This window comes from Tachypleus tridentatus, chromosome 6, assembly GCF_004210375.1.
Source record: "Tachypleus tridentatus isolate NWPU-2018 chromosome 6, ASM421037v1, whole genome shotgun sequence".
NCBI classification, from domain to species: Eukaryota; Metazoa; Arthropoda; class Merostomata; order Xiphosura; family Limulidae; genus Tachypleus; species Tachypleus tridentatus.
The window spans coordinates 16,602,711-16,622,757 of NC_134830.1; the positions used below are offsets into that span (position 1 = coordinate 16,602,711).

Here is a 20,047-nt window from a genome sequence, read left to right on the forward strand (position 1 = left end):
TAACTTGGAGATGCAGTCCTTGTCTAATACTGTTCCTTGACTGAACCTTTTGCCTTTCCTCCTTTTGTATGTAGCAGAGGCATTGGTCTTACTTAGACTTTGGTCCATTTACCATAGCTACAGTTCTTCCAATTCTTCTGTTCTGGACATGTTCCAGTTCTTCAACTGGTTATTTGATCAGGGTTTGTCTGTTTCAACTGTTGTTCATTATAGGAGTGCCCTGTCAAATAACTTCTGTTCTTCCACTTGTTGAGATAGGTATTTTTGTAAGATTACCAGTCACTTATGTGTGTATATGCATTTATATTACTGTTTCATATATAAAAGAACATCACACATGGAATTCATGAGTAAAGCAGATGGGGATTTTTGCCTAGTTATACTGACCCAGGATAGTTACAATCTGGGTCTTTCTGCTTTTCAGAATAAGGAATCACAGACACCCATTGCACTGTTTCCAGTATGTTCTGTCTGTGGACTCCCCAATACATATCTCCTCTCCTTTTTTTTCAGATTTTTCCTGGGTTGATTGCATTTATTGATTAAAACATAAATTTTTTATATAAGGTGCTGCCATATGATGTTCTTTGCCCAGGTGGACTGCAGTTGGCCTAATCCTATGTATCCAAGGCACTTCCCTCTATATTTTTCTTGAGCAAACCACATTTGTTACTCTCTGTATCTTATGCAAGGTTTTTCTCTTGGATGCTTTTGGCTGGGCAGACCACACTTGGTCATAAAACTATATATCTAACACACTTTCGCTGGATGTTTTTTGCCCAGATGGACTGCACTTGTTTATGTCAAAAACTTAGACAAGTCATTTTCACTGGATGTCTTTGCTCGAATGGACCATACTAAAAATTGATGTTGAATGAGTTGCATGTTGATAGTTTAGAAGGTTTAGAAGGTGAAAATAGTCAGACTTCAAATTTCAAAATCTGGTTATAACAATGAATCATCACTAGCTAAAATTTTAGTCAAAATTGATACAGCTGTGTGCTTACGACAACTGTTTGCCATTATTTCAGCAGTAAAAACTGCTAAATTCCACCACCAGTAAATAGCCACATGACCAAAACATCCAGTAAAATAACATAGAATAGCTATAAAAGAAGAAGTAATTGCTCAGATGAGATAAAATGGCCTCCCCATTTACAAATAGGGTCAAACAACATCAGGACAAGTTAATTCGTCTTTACCAGGAGAAGCACAACATGTGGAAGCCAAATTAAATCATCTCTCCCAGTTAAAGAGTTAAGATATTATTTTTACATAATAATATCTTACTGTTTGTAGAAAGTTGTTGGGTATTTCATTGTGATGTGTTTCAAACCATATTGGAGCTCCAGCAAGTAAATTTTTCCCTGTTACCATTTGGGTCTATGACTGTTGTGTATGGTAATCTAGGTATCAATATACGGATCAATACTCCTTTTACAATTATATAGACATCTGGTGTTGATATATTCAATTTCCAAAAAAAAAAAGACCATAAATGGGCACTATAGTTTTATGTATACATAGGCAACTGAGTTAGTTCAAAAAAGTAAGTTAGTGAATGTGAAATAATAGGTAAACTGCATTATTGTGAATTTTGCCATAAAGAGCATATAATGGTTGTTGTATTGTAACAACAGAGTAGAGAATAATAACATGTCAGTTGCGTTCTAAAGTAATTGAACAAACCTGTATGGGTTTTCAACAAAAAGAAACAATTATTTTAAAGCTTTCAATACAACTGTGGTAGCCAACAGTTATAGTGGCGATTTAAAGTGAGTATTATACCCTTGTATTGTAATAACAAAGTAAAGGAGAATAATTTGTCTTGTCAAAGGGTGTTCTGAAGTTATTTAACCTGTCTGTGTGGACTTTAAGGAAAAAAGACTATTTAAAGCTCTGGATATAACTTATAACAAGTAATATAAAGAAAGTTTTGTACATTTATTTGACTTGTTTTGAATGTATTATTTTAAAACAAGTGGATCATGTAATGTCTGTTTTTTGTTGAAATTTATTGCCAAAAAGTAACAGACACTTGTAAAGAATTGCAGCCCCATACAAAACTGATTCTGGTAAATGGTACCCTTCAGAGAAGATCCTAGAGGTTAACTTGTGAACAAATTCAAATACATTGTTGAAATCTTACTTACATCACATTGTTCTCTATTAACATCAGGATTCTGTATGCCTTCATTGTAATGCTTCAAACCAGATGGGATCTCAAGCAAGCAAATTTAAGTGTTACCTGTTGCCATTTGTGTCTATGACTTTAGTAATCCTGGTATAACAATACTGACCAATACCTCTTTTGGCATTGAGGTATTCAATTTCCAGAAGAAAAAGACCAGTGTGAGATTCTGTGTTTTAATGGATTTGTCCTGTTGTGTCTCTTGCATGTTATATGTACCCCTGTAATTGTCCTATACAAATTTTAGCCTTTATCTGTGTGCTTCTTCAGAAGATTATATCATCTGGTGGCTGATGATGTCTCATCTTCTACCCCCTCAGTGTGGATTTCTGTACATAGTGAGGGGACCTCCCAAGGGAAGGTTCTGTTCTTTCAGTTTACCTCCTATGGGATCTAAACATCCACTCACCTGTTTGCCATGCATGGTGACCTGTGAAGGGGAGGAGAGGATCCTGGAGGTTGAGGGGTCCAACCCTAACACACCACTTTGGCCTTGAATTCCTGTAGATAGGCAGCCTTTTGGTGGCCCCCCTTGGGTCATTTGGCTGGTCCACTTGGGCTAGGGTCAACCAAGTACCAGTGTTAGATTTTCTCAACATTAGACCTTTTTTAATGCGATTCCCTTTAAAGAATCAGAGTACATCTAGTTCGATTCAAAATTAGAAAATGGCCATAATGTCAAATAACTCGAAACCAGGACTGGAAAGGCCAACTTCAGGTGACTAACGCTGCTGTTTGAGCTACCCGTTAGTCATCCTGGTGAGTTATAATAATTAAAATGTTGCTACAAGTCTTTTAAAACTTGTATTACTGTGGTTTTTCTCTTACTGCTGTAGGCTAGATGTGAAAATTGGATTTAATGTTATTTATGTTTTTAATTCAAAAATTAAACTTTGACTTGCTTTATCTAAATTTCCTTTTATGAATTTTAACAATTTTAGTTTAATTAACTTTTTACTGGAGTTTTGGTACAGATAGCCTAGCTGCTTTGCACCATAAAACATCAAACCAACTATTTTCTACCTTTCCCATCTCCCTGTACATGTCCTTGTGTAGCATTTGAGGCATTAGATACAAGATACCCATTTTCTTTAGTCTTGTAGCTACAACCATGATGAACACTTTAGTCTTACTTGCATCTTTTAACTTTATTTGGTATTTTCATTGCACTGTATGAGAGTAAGTTGTCAAGTCCATCTTATGTTAATTTTGAATTTTCATGAGTGTCCATTGACTAAGCTGGTTTTATGAATTGGCCAGCCATTACAGATGAGAATGATGGGGGGTCTTAGCTCTCAAAGCATGTCTAGTCATTAGGCATTATTGATCTTCTTCTCTGAGGTTCAGGATAACACATTAGAATCTGACTTTGCATAGTTGTTATGCCACCACTTGTGACTACATCTGAAAATGTGCATGACTTCACAGGTACTTACATACTGCCTCGTATTAATTAATTAAAGGGAGTTTAGTACACTGAGGTACCCTGCTAAGAAGAATGCTTTTTTCTTAGTGTCCTTATTTGGTATAATCTCTTATGATGGTGGTCTGCTTCACTCATTTCTTCTATATATCCAGTCCATTGACTTTGATTCTGGTTCTGGATTCTCCTCAACCTCTGATTGATCATTGGTCACTTGTTTTAGATTATTGTTTTCCTGCTTAAGAACTCACCTATTGGTGATCTAGTTGGTCTAATTACACAAGGATTTTCTCCTTTATTTCAATACCTTTTATTCATATTTTAGTGATTAAAAGGTAAAACTGTCTAATTTAAATTTTATGTTTTTTAGAATTGAAATAAATTTAAATTACTTATTTACTTCTGAAACACATTTCACTTGTCACTATAACTGGGAGAACCATACTATACAATCCTGACTGTAACTAAAACTGGTTTTCCATACATTTTTAATAATGTAAACTTCATCTGAAAAAGAACATTTCAAAATAATCTACAGTATAGACATAATTTTTGACAACTTGTGAATGAATACAAACATTGTAGCATTCAACTACAGTAGCTTTTAGATGATTTCACAACATTGCCAAAGCAACAATTCTTAAAATTAGTAATTTGTCATAAAATTATAGTGAATAGGCCACAGCTGAAATGATAATAAGAAACCAAAGTTAAAAGTTTATGCTAACTAGAACAGCCTCATACAACACTATAATCAGCCTTTTCTCAGTTAATACTATTACATGAATATAGAAATGTCTTCAGTCTTCTAAATGTAAAACAAGTCCAATAACATGGGTACATCATGCACTAATGATTGAAATTTTCAAAAAATAAAGAAAAAATAGTACTTGGTAACATTTCACAGTTCTTGTGTAATACAACTAATTATGCACATTTTTTAAAGTCTGTAAGAATAGTATTTTTTATATGTATATTTCATGATTCAATTTAACATTCACCTGAGAACATTCATGATACTGGCACTTGAACTGAGTGCCATCTTTCTTGCTGTTTATACTTACATATGAGAATGCCTATGCTATAAAATAAACTTTTTTTATCATTTATGAAATAATAGTTTTGTTTGATTTGTTATGTTTGAGTTGTAGTTTTTTACTTTACTTACCCAAAGTCTCTGTGTTTTTGTTGTTTTTTCAGATTAATGCTAAAGATGTGAACAGATTTCAAGTGGTAAGTTTTAATTTCATACTCTGGTCAATGTTTTGTCTGTAGTATTATTACAGTACATCATGTTAAGGGTTTAAATATTTGTGAATGGTTATTTTCTGTCACTTTAATTTATACAGTTCCTGCATACTCCTAATGTTTATCAGTGGCATACAAAAGAAAATGGCTTAGCATAGAACATCTGACAAAACTTTGATACATATTTCCCTGTTTTACTAGATGTTTGGTTAAATAAACATCCTGTAAAGTTTTACTACTGATTTTGCTGGTTGTGCTGAGAAGGCACCTGCAAGTATGGCAGGCTCTTAAAGTTTGGTATTTTATCAAGGTTTCAGGTTTTGATGAACCTTAATCCATAGTTTTATTCAAAGTTATAAATCATAGCCACTGCAGATACAAAACAGTAGGACAAATGAGTCTCTCTGAGGTTGTTTTTTTATTATTCTGTATTCTTGTAACTCCTAAAGATACCTCAGGAGTAGACAAACTACTTTTTAGATTTGGGTCATTTAATATCCATTCTCAAGCTTTTGTAAATCATTTAAAAGGATAAACTATTTATGATTTGACATATCATCTGAACCATTATTACTGTACTCGGCTTTGTGTTTTATCCCTTGCTTTAAAAAAAATGTCACAATGGTTTGTTTCTATGTTAACCATCATTACAATTAGAAAAAAAAAAGACCCTTAAAATTGTGTACATCACATTTTTCTGTTAGCTCTTAGCTGTCTTTGATATACATGAAATAACACTAAATATAAAGTGTTCACTGTTTTAGGTCATTTTCTGAAATGCTCTTTATATTAAAGGAAACAATTGTACATAATTTCTCTGAACACTAAAAATTTAAATTGTATTTGTTAATTTCATTAATTTGACTTTCTTCAATTAATAATAATGTAGTGTACTATCAACTAGATGATTCTTTGCTGGTGATCTCATTATTTCTTTCTAAAATTATGGGCAGTGTTCTCATAGTCCATGGTTTATTTTTCTAAGATGTTATGTTTCATGTGCAGTTCAAATGATTTTTAGTTTTTAGGGTGTTTTGATATATGTACTTCATTGTGCTACTAAAAGTAAACAGACTTTAAAATAGAGTGAAGAAACTTTGATCAACTTTCTAAACTATAGTGAGTCTACTGTATTTATTCTTATAGATGTACTAGTATTACTTTACATATTGTAAATTTTAATTGAAAACTGGACATATTATTGTTGTCAGTAGTTTTTATGAAGTTATTTTTTATTCTTTGCCCCCCCCCCATTCTATGGCTTTTTTTTTGTTTGTTTCTTTTAACACCCAGTCTGTGAGTCATGGAAGATGTGTTTGGTGGATTGCTTCCAAAATAAAGCTTTCCAAGACTCCTTTTTAATACTTAATTTAAAGTTGCATTGTATCTGGAATCTGAATTGCTCACCAATATGGTAAAGTTTATATTATTTTCTAGGCTATGAAAAAGTAAATATCCCTACCCCAATCAAAGATCTTGCACAAGCAAAAAACATATTAGTGGCCATACATCTTGTGCAATAAAAAATCTGGTTCCCCAGCTCTATAAAGCCATTTTCTCCATGGTTTTAATGACTTCTATATAAAGTGATGGCCAAGGATGGCCTAACAAAACTTAGCTGACACTGTAATGTATGGTACCTACCAGATTTGAACACCTATTTTGTGCAAGAGGAGCATAGTTTGCCCAATTTTACTTATTTCCAAATCTTTATAGCTGCACATTATTGAGAGGTAAATCCTTTTAGTATTATTTTTTGCTGTTTGAGTTTGACAGATAAGTCCTTTATCAGAGTGCATTTTTTGGTTCTAAGTTAAATATCAGGAACTATAATATCCCTATGTAGTCTACCAACTTGTATAAAGTTGGTTTCACTGACCTGTAAAAGAAGTTCAGTACTTCATGGACATGTTCCCAGTAAGAAATGAATAACTTTCTTTAAAGACCTGTGTGATTTCTTGTAGTTGAAATTTACTTTAAAAGTTTCATGAACCTTTAGCATTGTTTTTAAATTGAAGGTAAATTCATTTATTGTAAATCCTACCATACTGTAATAGATAGTATTGTATATATCTATAACTGATAACTCTAAATAGCTTGAATACAATGCACATTTTAATTATGTATATACACTAATGTTTTTTTCAGGCATATGCCAGTCTTTTGAAGGGCAACATGGATGGGTTGAAGAAAAAAGATAAGAAGAAAACTTCAATTAAATCAAAAGCCACCCAATAAATAACTTAAATCTTTTATCTTACATCACTTTGATTTTTTGTTTCATGAAAATAGCTTCAGAGGTTGTCAATGATTCAATAGAGAATTACTTCTATTTAGGCACCATTTCTAAAAGAAAGCAAACTACATTTTGACTTCATTTTAGCAGTATTGTTCTCTATAACATTAAAAAGGAAAATAATGTTTATTTCTGTTTATGTTGTAAATATCTACAAATAAAAGATAATAAAAATGTTCTCTTATTTTTACCTTAGTATCTCTGGGTAAAACTTTCAAGTTTTCTAATGGTATACAAGAAATTTATTAGTGTTTACAGAACTCTTTACAAAATATATTTTATATAAATACATCTTCCAGTCATCATTTGACCCTCTCTTCATGTATTTGGAAACTGAATAACTGTCTAAAGTCATATGTTATGAAAATTAAAAAGCGATATAAGGGTTCTACTTTAATGAACACTGATCTAATTTAGGGTCTGAAATAACTCTCACAGTATCCCATCCAGTGTCTTAACTATATAGAAATAAGCTAGCAAGGAGCTAATGTATTATACCAATATATGCTAGAAGAAATCAAATCAGTAGCATTACACATATAAACCTTCATAAAAACAGTATTTATATATTAAATTTTACTGTCATGCCACGGCCTAAAAACGTAGAGAATTGTCAGTAGCTCAGAGTTTGCATAAAAGCTTTACTATGATGTTGGACTCTCAGACAGATTGCTACAGACTTGAAATGCTTTCCAAATAATGTGTTCTGGCCAGAGATAAAGCTTCATCTAGCATGTAACCAAATGGTATTTATAGAACACATTACTTGAACTTGCCAATAGAACAGTAGCTCAACTTGTACTTCACTGGTTGCTGAACATAAAACAGATAAACCACCATGCCAAAAAAGCAAAACTTCACACTCATATTGCTGCACAACATTTATATTGTGGTGTATCTCCTCATGGTTTCAAATATTTTCTGTATTTACTTTTACAATTCCACTACTAAAAACTGGAAACTTTGTGATTCAATAAAACCTTCATATTTCAACATGGTGTTTATTTTGTAAATTTTCTTTTATGATAACACATGTTTAAATAATACTTAATGTTTGTTCTGAATGATCTTGTTTGTTTTGAGTTGGTACAGTTGTAAGTTTTATTCATTACAGGGACTGATTATTATAAGTAAAATTGGATCCATTTACTTAGAACTTCATATGTTTTACTTCTGAAAGAATAAACTAATAAGAAAACAGGGAAAATAATAACCCTCACCATAATCTTCTACTTATAGCCTTGACTGTCCCCAGCTTAGATCAGTTATTAAGTAAAAGCTGATGGGTTGTCTTTCATAAAAGGTATTTCAAATTTCATACACAGTAGTCAGAATGAATATCCTAAAACTATCATTATAACTTGGATTTGCATTTCTCTCTCTCTCTAGTTATTAGCAAATTTTAAGCAATAACTAATGGTGATTTTTTGGAATTAAGCACAAAGCTACACAATGGGCTGTGTTCTACCCACCACAATTATCAAAACCCAGTTTCCAGCAGTATGAGTCTGAAGGGCCTGGCATGGCCAAGCGTGTAAGGCGTGCGACTCGTAATCCAAGGGTCGCGGGTTCGCGCCCGCGTCGCGCTAAACATGCTCGCCCTCCCAGTCGTGGGGGTGTATAATGTGACAGTCAATCCCACTATTCGTTGGTAAAAGAGTAGCCCAAGAGTTGGCAATGGGTGGTGATGACTAGCTGCCTTCCCTCTAGTCTTACACTGCTAAATTAGGGACGGCTAGCACAGATAGCTCTCGAGTAGCTTTGTGCGAAATTCCAAAACAAACAATGAGTCTGAAGAAAAGAAAGTATTTAAATAGAATTTTGAAACATCCACATCTACTTTAGTTTAGATTTCTGCCAAATGAGTAAAACATATTTTGTGCTAACAGTCTCATTCCAACAATAGTAATAGATCTGTTTCAAAGCCTGTTGCTGATCAGTGTTGACAAGTTGGCATATTTCTCACTTTGTAGACTGTTTTTCATAAAACTGAGGGAAATATAGTGGTGTAGCTTGTCAGCAATAAAAATGGAGGATATGGGAACAATGGGTTTAGACAACCAAAGACATATCTTGTGATAAAAACCTTTGAATTTACGGTATCAAAAATCATATTTACAATTTTCTTTTTTTAAGATTTTAGTTACCAGTTCAAATCCTGTATTGATACCAAGCATATACAATGCACTGTTTGTATGTTGTACATCAGTTATGTTTGAAAATGGAAACTGCACACAGGATTCTTAAATATGCAGCTTTGCTATAGTTATAAATATTGCACATTAAGAAATAAAATTCCTCCATAATTGTTAACAGTTGTAAAGTCTTCCTTTCTTTAGCTGAAGTAACACAGTCAGTATCACACTTGCTTTAAATATTAGAATTACATTAAAAATAACTTTTGTACAATATTTAAACTAGAATTAATGAAATTCTGGCTTAAAATAATTGTGATTTCTACCACAAGAAGAGTAATTTGAATGAATTTTTTAAAGTACTTGACTGTAATTGTTTGGAATAAACGAGTTTTAACAAACTTCCATTAGTGAAAAATAAGTTTTCTTTTTGCATTATTCAATCAAATCGTTCTTCAACTTGCTGTTTAATTGAAGTTCAGAAAGCTGAGAGATTTTCATCTCTTAAATTATCACGATTGCTTTATCAAAAAAAAAAAAAAACAATTACTATGGATTTATTAAAATTCAGAGCTATGAATCACTGTTACTGGTTTTTCAATCAGATATAAAGGGTAAAGTAGTCATTTTAATGCTGCAATTGATTCATGTCAGAGTTAACTACCTATTTTTTAACAGTATATAAATAATACATCTTTTGACCTGTAATTTATCTGTGGGTTACAGTAAGTATTGATTGAATTTATCCTTTACCTTGCATGTGCACATGAAAATATTACTTTACTTCCAAAAATGACAGCAGTTTGGATGGGCAGTTAAATATTTATTCAGATGGAAGTATGGTCTGAGTAAAAAAATACAATAAATGTTAAAAGGTTTCTTGCAGAATAAGAAAATATTTAAGTTTGTGAGAAGCAAAGGAAATGGAATGTTTAAAAGAAACAAAGTTTATGGTCAAAGGGTATTGAGTTTATTACCACAATTTTTGCTGGTATTTCCATCAAACATCATCTTCATGATGGATTAAGCTGTGATATACTCAGTTCTTGTTCATGCTTTTTCATTTTTATTTTCACACAGTTTTTCAATACCATAAAGACTGGACAGTATTAACAAAAATAATTCATTCTCCATTTTGAATTCACTGGTAGAAACACGAGTATTCTCGTAGTAACTTGTAAAATTTATGCTAAATATGAACATGTTATGATGCTGAGAGGTATCCATGCTGACGTGTGTCAATAATTACTTCTGGTAGTTCACAATGAAACCTGCAGTCAATCATGCTAAAATGTTTTATTTCTCCCTGTCTTTCCATTTATAAATATTCTCACAAATGAAAACTAAGAGTAAGTGATGCAAATAAAACATTTATTTTACCTTCAACAATAAATACTGGCCTATAATGATACATTGCTTTTAGCTTTATGGAACCACTAAGCTGATAGAAGTATGGTTATTGGTAATAATTTAAATACACATAAAAGATGGACTCGCGTGTTATAAAATCAACACTAAATATCACACGTTCCTCAAAAATAAAAAAAAGCCTTGTCTGAGTGATAAATCGTACAAATTTGTTTTGTTTAAAGTAAACTCAATATCTCAAAATTATTGATAATTCCTATTTGTTGCAACTCTGTGGTGAAACTGTTTGTATAGGAATATCCATAAATAACTTCATCCTCTTACTTTACTTCCTAAATTCATTTCTCGAAATCTACACAGTTCCTTAGCTTCTTCATGCAAACAAATAGGTTATTAAAACTATAAATTTCAGTGTTGCAACAATTTAAAAACTTAGTGACTGAGGAAAATAATTCAAGATAAAATACATACTTCAATGACACTTACATACATTTATATAAATATATCCCTAAATGCACATTATTTCAAGGAAAAAAACAACACATTTTTGATAATTTTAAGTTCTTTGGCACTTACAACTTGTTTTCTTAATATGTATATATTAACAGTTCATTGAATTATGTTTTTCAGAAACAAAAAGCTACACAAAATAATTAACTTTTAGCAATGATAATTGTTAGCCAAAAATACTTTAAAATATTGTTTTCATTTATTACAATGATAATTCAGGAAATGCAATATTTTAGACAAAGTTTAAACTGACTGACATCTTGAAAATCAATTAATTCTGCAACACTAAAAGGAACGTGTATGGTTTATATCAACAATAGAAACAAGTAATTGAAAATAATCCTTTTTTAGCATAACAAAAACAACCTGTTAAGTTCCAATTGACTAGAAGCATTTTTTAATGCAAATATACATGAAAAATGCAATTTAGAATGCAAAGAAATTGTTAAATAACACAAAAAAATGAAATCTATACAACAGGATATACACTTGTCCAGTTTACATATATCTTTTAAAATATAACAGTATCAAAATATAAGTTAAAAGTTTTAAATGAATCTAATTTCTAACTTTCTGATGCTCTTTCTTTTGCATATATAGGATCACAAAAATAAACTGTAATCACTTCCAGACAAGCAAAATTCAATCTTGACAGTGAATAAACTATTAACTATACCAATATAACATTAAACTGTTTCAGATATATGTAATCACACATTGCATTCACAAAAAAAACAAAGCAATCTGCAAGTTTTTCACTAAGAAATTTGTTATACATGTGCTGTTAATTAATAAAGGTATATTATAAGCAAGAAAATATAGATGCTACAAAACTGCTGCTGATAGCTAATGAAAAACAACAAATACAGAGTTCTGACTGCTGCCAAGTTTGTTTGTTTTTGGAAAAGGAGTATAGCTTATTTAAAATGGTCCATGGATTTGTTTTGATTAACAAGCCATATCTGTACTACTACCTTTAAGCTCTGAATCCATTTATTCTAGTTTTAAATTCAGATTGTGCTTGGCTTGTTGATCCTTATTCTGACAATTCTATTTTTAATTTTAGGCTGTATATAAGATCTTCCACCAATATCAATATTTTCTTATCCTGCTTAATAAAAGTGGCAAGTTCAAAACACATCATAAAGGAGAAACAAACAGAAGGGTTTTGGAAAAAAACATGGCCAATAAACTGAAATGGACAAGTATAAGCACCTATAAGTTACAGGAGTGATGGTTCTAAAACAATAAAAATTATTAAATCAAAGAAGTTATTATCTGAACACCTAAATTACAGTACTTCTCAAGCTACAAACTCTACAGCTAATGGCAAGAGGTAGATTGGGTTAGGCATTTATTTATTAGTAGTATCACCTCAAAACAATGCAGAATATAATTTATAAAATACTAGAATATAACCCACAAGAAAATAAAGTGGTAAGTACCACTAACTCTACCTCATAGTATACATTATCCTCACATTTCATAGCTAACTTAAATAAATATTTTGTGAAATCAAGTATAACCAACAAAGAAGCAGAAAATTGCAGTTGAGTCAATCAAATGTTGGTAAATTCTTTTGTGAGCCAATCAAAATTAAGATCATTCATGAGAGTAATTCAAAGCATATTCACAGAGTAATTATAAGCAAAAATCAGTTAGATTAAAACTTGTAATATATAGAAAAGCCAGTGCACTTCAGTAACACCACTTTCAAACAATGGCTTTTTGTACATAGACTAACAAAAATATTAGGTTCTACTTTTATGTTAAGTGTCACACATACAAAACTACAAACCTATTTATAAATTTTTATAAATTTAAAGTTTCTGTTGATTTAAGAAGGTTGTTTTTTGTTAAAAATGTTAATGTATCAGAAAATATTTTAATTCAGAAATGATTTAAGCTTAAAACTGGATTATTTTCATGTTCATGATAACTTGTATGCACTTGACTCTGGTCTAGGTGCTCCTACATTATGTCTTTACTTTAGACTTATTATACCAACACTTACCACACTTAGGTTTCACAGCACCCTCTTTCATGGCCTCATGCACCTCTAGCACTAAAATTGTATTAGGAAACCAAAATCAAAATGTTCTATCTTCATAAATATATTTTGGCTTTTATGACTTCTTTCAATTTTTGAGAAATTAAGAATGAAGTTACACACACACACACACTGGCTTTTATGTAGGTGAAATATTAAAATAATATTATTATTAATAATAATACTATCTTCTGGAGTTTTATTTTAAAATGTCATGATAGTTATAAAGATGCCTCAAATATATGTTCTCTTTATGACTGAGTAAATTCTTTACCCTAACATTACAAAACAGACAGGAATATTTAAAAATATTTAAAATTTGATGCAATGATATGGTAAAATGCAGTTACCAAATAGCCTGCCTCTTGAAACAGATACATGCAATATTATATAATTGATACTTGAACTGTCAATACTTGGTGAAACTCTATAATCATAAAATAGAAGAAAACAAAGACAACTAACTTTTACAAATATTTTATTCACTGCAACCATAGTTTCACCAGTAAATGTATCATCAGCTACTAGATGATGCATTTACTGACAAAATCATGGTCATAATAAATTTGTGAAATATACAAATGTCTTTGTTTTTTTCAATTCCACATGTGATATATCAAGAGGAAAATAAAATGTACATTCCAAGAAAAACAGCCACACTCCAGCTGAAAAACTTTGAAAATAACTTAAATTCTATTATCCTGTTTTTACACTTTTGTATAAGAACTACATTCATTAAACATATTTTGAATTACAGATTCTTGTGTTCCTACTGTTTTTTTTTTACAACTTACACAGAAAAAGAGATTACTGCATTCCTTAAAAGTGTTATTTCTAACACAGTGTAGTGTTCTCAATTACTAAATGTTTTTTTTTCTCATTTAGTATATTTTTATTCCTTGATAAAAACTTTAACATTCAAAAAAATTTTTCCATTTCTGTAACATGAAAGGTTTGGCTAGTATTTCATGATGAAGAGGAAAATTAACTAGTTAAAAATTTTGTGATTTCTCTAACTCAGTTTTCTTTTCAGTAGCTTGCTTTTTTTTCCTAGCTATTCTATCATCTTTAACCTTTATCATCTCTACTCATATACATGTGCCAAATGTCTCGCATGCCATTTAAGTACTTCACGCCTTGTTTGTTGTGGTTAGTGTCACTATGGTAATGGTAAAAACCCTTCCATGGATGATAAGGGATTAATAAAATTCTGCTCACCTGTATCAACAAACTCTACTGGATTAATCCTATGTCTGTAGCCTTTCTTAAAACATTTTTCTATCAGGGAAAAAGTTCATCATAAAATATAATGAGTTGTCATGGATAAGATCTATTGCCTTTTTCTTATGTTCTGTAATCTTTATAAATAATTTATATGTAATTTTATAAAATCTTTCAACTCTTTGACATGCAAAGTTTTCACTGACTGTAACTGACCACACCACAGTGAACAACATTATCTTTCAGTTCTCTTCACATACTCGCACACACACATTCAAAATATGGCGAAATAAAAAACCTTTGATGTTAATACTAATCCTTTGGTCATTATACAAAGAAGCTTGGTCTTTATTTTCATTTAAAATGATGACAAAACTATCTTACAAGATTTTAACATAATACATTCTATTCAAAATAGTTTTTAGAACATATCTACTTGCAGAAAATCCATTTAGTGTGAAATCAACATATGCTTTCTCTTAAATTCTACTCTTGAATTAGTATTATGTCAGCTTGATATTTCCCTGTGGTGCAAAAGATCAGAAAGATGTGGTTTCTGCTGAATATCACATATACATTGTATGATAAAAAAAAAAGAAAACCAATTTTTAAATAACAAATGAAACTCCATATTTTCAAGCTGTAGCCTCTATTTGTAGTCCTATTATGCCATCAATCATGCCAAGAAATCATTTCCATTTCAATCAATCTACAAATTATTTTTGAGATAAATACTGGCAACTAATTATTGTTTCTAATCAATTAACATTCTGTCTGCTTAACAAAGTTACTACATTCCATTTATTTCCTGGATACTTAGTAAAATTGTTATGGTTAATAACCTTTATGATGAAAGGTTTATTACCAGTTAATTGCCATTATTTATTTCTATTCTCAAAAACTTTTGATCAAAGCAAGCTATATAAATAGATCAGAACTAACAATTTTATTAACTTAGTAAATAATGCAACTAGTTTCTTAAACCAATATAACAAGAAGTATAGACTAGAAGATAATGGTTCACATCAAAGATTTTGGTTATTCACCTGCTACTGTTCAAGAAATTTTTGCAAAAAACCATAATTGGATGCAGGAGCTTAGCACGTTGGTTCCGGCAAAACCCACCAGCAAGTTGTGCTCCCTTTTCTTTCTAAATGACCACTTATTAGCTAAGACACAACAGCTACATATACATGACTAGTGGGACCCTGTAAAGTATTGGCAAAATAGACTTGGAAGCCAACGTGTTAATGGAATGTTATTGAACATTTGAATCATTTCATTTTAAAATATTACATTACTAAACAAGCGCATTGGAAAATAAGCATATTTCTAGGAAGATCACAAAGATAATTAACTTTCTACATAAGTTTTCCTACTTTTATAGAAATGAAATTTTCCCCATCTAACTTTTATCATGAAACAAATATCCACCTTCAATGTTTCAATTTCAAAATCCTTTTTTTTTTCCCATTCATCACAAATATTCTAGAATTTAAAAAAAGAAGGTTGTGTATTAATAATCACTATGAAGGTTGTGTATTAATAATCACTATTTTAAAAATACTTCAATTTAAATTATGCCTATTTGCTTGCCCATCTTTTCTTCTAAAAGTTTTCTGTATACCCAAAAAAACAACTGGTTTTCAGGTTAGTCAAACTACACAAAATATGGGAATAAAAATCTGCTAGGAAAGAAATAGTGTTCCATTTACACAATCAACTGAAATGTAACTGAAATAATAAACTGTATATAAATAAGCATGTTGTTGTTTATACAGAGCAAGTTTAAACAAAAACATAATTCCAAATAATCATAAATTTGTAAGTACTTTGTAGAAAAGAATGTATGTCGGATTCCAAGCTTATCTGTATGTACCATACAAAGCAATATCTTTATGATTAATACATAATGATAAATCACACTATTTTACTGTTGAGGATAACATTTCTTTCCTGAGAGTTATTTTAAAAGTACATTGTGCTGTTACTGAAATTTAATGAGATTGTCCTAAACCTGTTCCCAATACAATTCTTTCCTCTGATGTAGAGATAAAATGAAACATTATTAAGAAAATTGGTTTTTCTACACATGAAATAGCTTACTCAAAAAAGATTTTTCACTTCAACATTAAGCGTATTTTTACTGACCAATAAAAATAAATTAAGATGTATACTGTCATATAAATATTTGTAAAACAAAACAGCTATGAGAATTTTATTATATGAAAGAAAGAGGATGTAATACAACAGCATTTTATTACTTCCATGAAATATCATTATTTCAATGGAAAGTCTGAAAATAAGAAATGCCACACACACGTAGTACGCAAAGATTAATGTTTAGATACCATACACATACAGTACACACAGGTTAATGTTGCATAGTAAAAACATTACAATATGTCCTGGTGGCAAAGGTTTCTTTCTGAACACTCTTCATAATTAAAAAAATATATGTAGATGTTGGCACTTATAATAGTCAGATATGTTACAAGTAACTAAAATACATGCATAAAAATTAATTAATTGTAACCATTTGAAATAAATCATTTCTAATATTATTGTTCAGACATTTATTGCACAACTTAATATTTGGGATAAAATCATTTTAAAGTTCAATAACTTAAAATATAACAAACCTTTCTTAAGTTTAATTCTTATGACCAAAAGCCCACATCTAACAAATTTAATATTTTATTTATATATATGAAATAATCTCACTAGTATTGATAAAGAAACATCGGACTTGAACAGTCATGTAGAAATTTTCATTATGTGCAGTTTGGAAAGAGAAAATAGTTACAATTGTTTGTTTTTGAATTTTGTGCAAAACTACACGAGGGCTATCTGTGCTAGCCTTCCCTTATTTAGCAGTATAAGATTAGAGGGAAGGCAGTTTGTCATCACTACCCACCACCAACTCTTGGTCTACTCTTTTATCAACAAATAGTGAAGTTGACCATCACATTATGACTCCCCCCATAACCGAAAGGATGAGCATGTTTGGAGTTATGATTTAGTTAAACGAATAGCTCAAATCTAAACAAGTAAACGCACTGTATTTGTGTTTTCTGTTAAAAGATTTGCATTAAACGTTTTACATTGTGTCCAGTCAAGTCACGTTCTTTTCAAAAACTCTGATATTCTGAGAAACTCATGACTACTCTGTAATAGATATCGTGTCAGAACCCTTGTTATTCAGTAGACTTATCTCAATGTTCAGGAAAATCAGTTTTATCTGAATATTACGTGTAATTTATTCATAAACTACAAAATTTTTAATTGAAATTTGTACTGTAAACTAAAAAATTCCCAATGTGGCAAGTTATAAACTTAATCTTGGTAACTTACATAATTTCATAACAAGCATAATTAACTGTACAAGGTTACATGTTCAAACAACTTTTAATTTATTTTAACATTTTTTAGCTGCTAAAAATAAGTTTACTAAACATCCAAGTAGTCTGTTGTTAACAATGTATGTATTTAACTTCTTTTCTGTAATAACTATTTTTAACAACTGTGTACAAACAGGGAATAGTATTTCAGATATAAACATTTATGGGTTGGAGTTGCAACATCCACTCTTAATTTTAAATTCACACTTAAATTAATTTTTATAGATGATGTGTCCCTACTTTTACAGATACTGATCTAATTAAAACCATTTCATTGTCCTCACTTTGTAACTTAAGCTTTAGTTTTGTTTTAATAGGAACTCTAGGCAACACTCAAACAAGAAGAAATTCTGGTGCCAGATGTAGCAATTAACTACCAACTCATCCTGACAGGTAAAAAAATCATAATTAAAAAAAAAGTCATTTTACCTTTTTTTGTTTCTTTTAATTTTGAAAGTAACAATTAGTTCTAAACAATTATTAATCACAATCCTTATGTGAAAGTAAAACCTGGTTCTAAACTTTATTTTTTTATCAATAATTGCTCTTGCCATGGGCATGAAAAGGATCATACACTGTATCTTAAAAAATACATACATTTTTTTAATAATGCTAAAACAAATTTAAATTGTTGACTACTACAGCACAATATATGTCAGTGCAACAAAAATGAGTGTAATAATGAAAAGTGACCACTATAGATAGTAAAAAGTTAATACAAAGTGACAAAGGTAAATATCACTAAAAGTAACTTAACAATTTCTATGCAACACAATTTGTAAAGTGTGGATAGTATCAATGTATTTTAAAGAATAGGACATTTTTTTAGCTTTTGCAATTTAAACTAATTTTAGACTACATATGAGAATCTGTAGAGCATAAATCATCTGGTATGGTACTTGGGATTAGAATTTTAATCATTTAAGGCATTAGATTAAAACACTGTTAAGAAAATTGAATACATTGTGTGTGCACATATCTGCCATTAAGAAACTGTTTATTGATATAGATATTAGTACTGAATTTGAAATACAGTACTCTGTACTGTTTTTAAAATCAAACACCAGAAAATAAAGTTTTATCACATCAACAGTTGCCTTTCTTGAAACTTGCATTTGTAAACTATCTCTAAATATACTGTTGTAAGCTACATTTCAATGTTCTAATTTAGTTTTCTGTTTGAGAAGCTGCTACAACGAAGATGGTACTACATTTAGCTGATGATGTTAATGAATTAAGTACATACCATTTAATTATTCATCCAAAACTTAATTTTCATTGACATTCATATAAATAGCTGTTTGTATCAACATTCCTCCCAATGTGCTTATACCAAACATATAATCCCTGCTACCATAGAGACACACAAAAAAACCAACAAACTTAAGTTATTGAGTGTAGTAAACCCTATAATATAAAGTCTTTGATCTCCACAGTGAATAAGAATTGTCAAACTTTAGCTGATAAATACCCAATCCTGGATACACATGGCTACCCATAAAAACTTCTTCATGGCAATCCCGTCTATACACTGGGATCACGACACTGATAGGCAAGTGTCCTTGATGAGAAGGTCCCCTTTCAATGTCTTCTCTACCAGAAAGATCATCCATCTCTAAAATAATATATATCAAACAAAATTTTAACAAACCATAAATTCAACAGACAATACTGTGTTTACACCAACTGAAAGACTGTTCACAGAAGTAAATAAAAATTTGATGCTTGGAAACTAAATTTGTCTGTTATATTTTTAAATGTGTTTTTGTTGTTTTTTAATACAGAAAGTCAAGTACCTCAGTAGTAATAATATAACAAAACTGACTATATTTACATCTTGTCACCATATTGGAAGTACTCAAGTAGTTATGATGAATACAAAAGCAGGCTTCAAGATCAGTCTTTATTATTTCCTTCTAAAGTCTATCACAGGTCTTTGTTTTTGAAGTTAAAAACAAAATGTATTCCATAATCAGCTTTTGATCAAGATGGTTTGAAAGCATATGAAAGACAGGAGATACAACAGTAAAATTATGATTTTGGTACAACTGATCATGTGAAATGGATATCAGCTTTGCAAAAAACAAAAATTATTGTCAAGCCTAACCCACTTGAATACTATAAATGATCTTATTTGCTATCCAAGTCTTCATTCTGCACAAATTAAATGATCCTAGATGTTACATGGGACTGTTGTGGGTGGA

At 30.6% G+C, this 20,047-nt stretch overlaps 2 protein-coding genes across 4 annotated transcripts in view; one reads left to right on the forward strand and one right to left on the reverse strand.

Moving 5' to 3' along the window:
* LOC143251991 (signal recognition particle 14 kDa protein-like) overlaps positions 1-8,151 on the forward strand; it is a 30,405-nt gene extending 22,254 nt beyond the window's left edge. Inside the window, 2 exon segments of the mRNA XM_076503461.1 lie at positions 4,815-4,847; positions 7,011-8,151. Coding sequence (XP_076359576.1) covers positions 4,815-4,847; positions 7,011-7,100 — 123 coding nt within the window. The 3' untranslated portion in view covers positions 7,101-8,151.
* A 2,496-nt stretch (positions 8,152-10,647) lies between these two features.
* Positions 10,648-20,047, reverse strand: part of LOC143251992 (Golgi resident protein GCP60-like) — a 50,331-nt gene continuing 40,931 nt past the window's right edge. For 2 of the 3 annotated variants that reach the window (XM_076503464.1, XM_076503463.1), the window contains exon 5: positions 18,337-19,458. In XM_076503464.1, coding sequence (XP_076359579.1) covers positions 19,232-19,458 — 227 coding nt within the window. In that variant the 3' untranslated portion in view covers positions 18,337-19,231. Of the gene's footprint in view, positions 19,459-20,047 lie in introns of all 3 variants that reach the window. The other variant, XM_076503462.1, reaches the window with a different exon arrangement.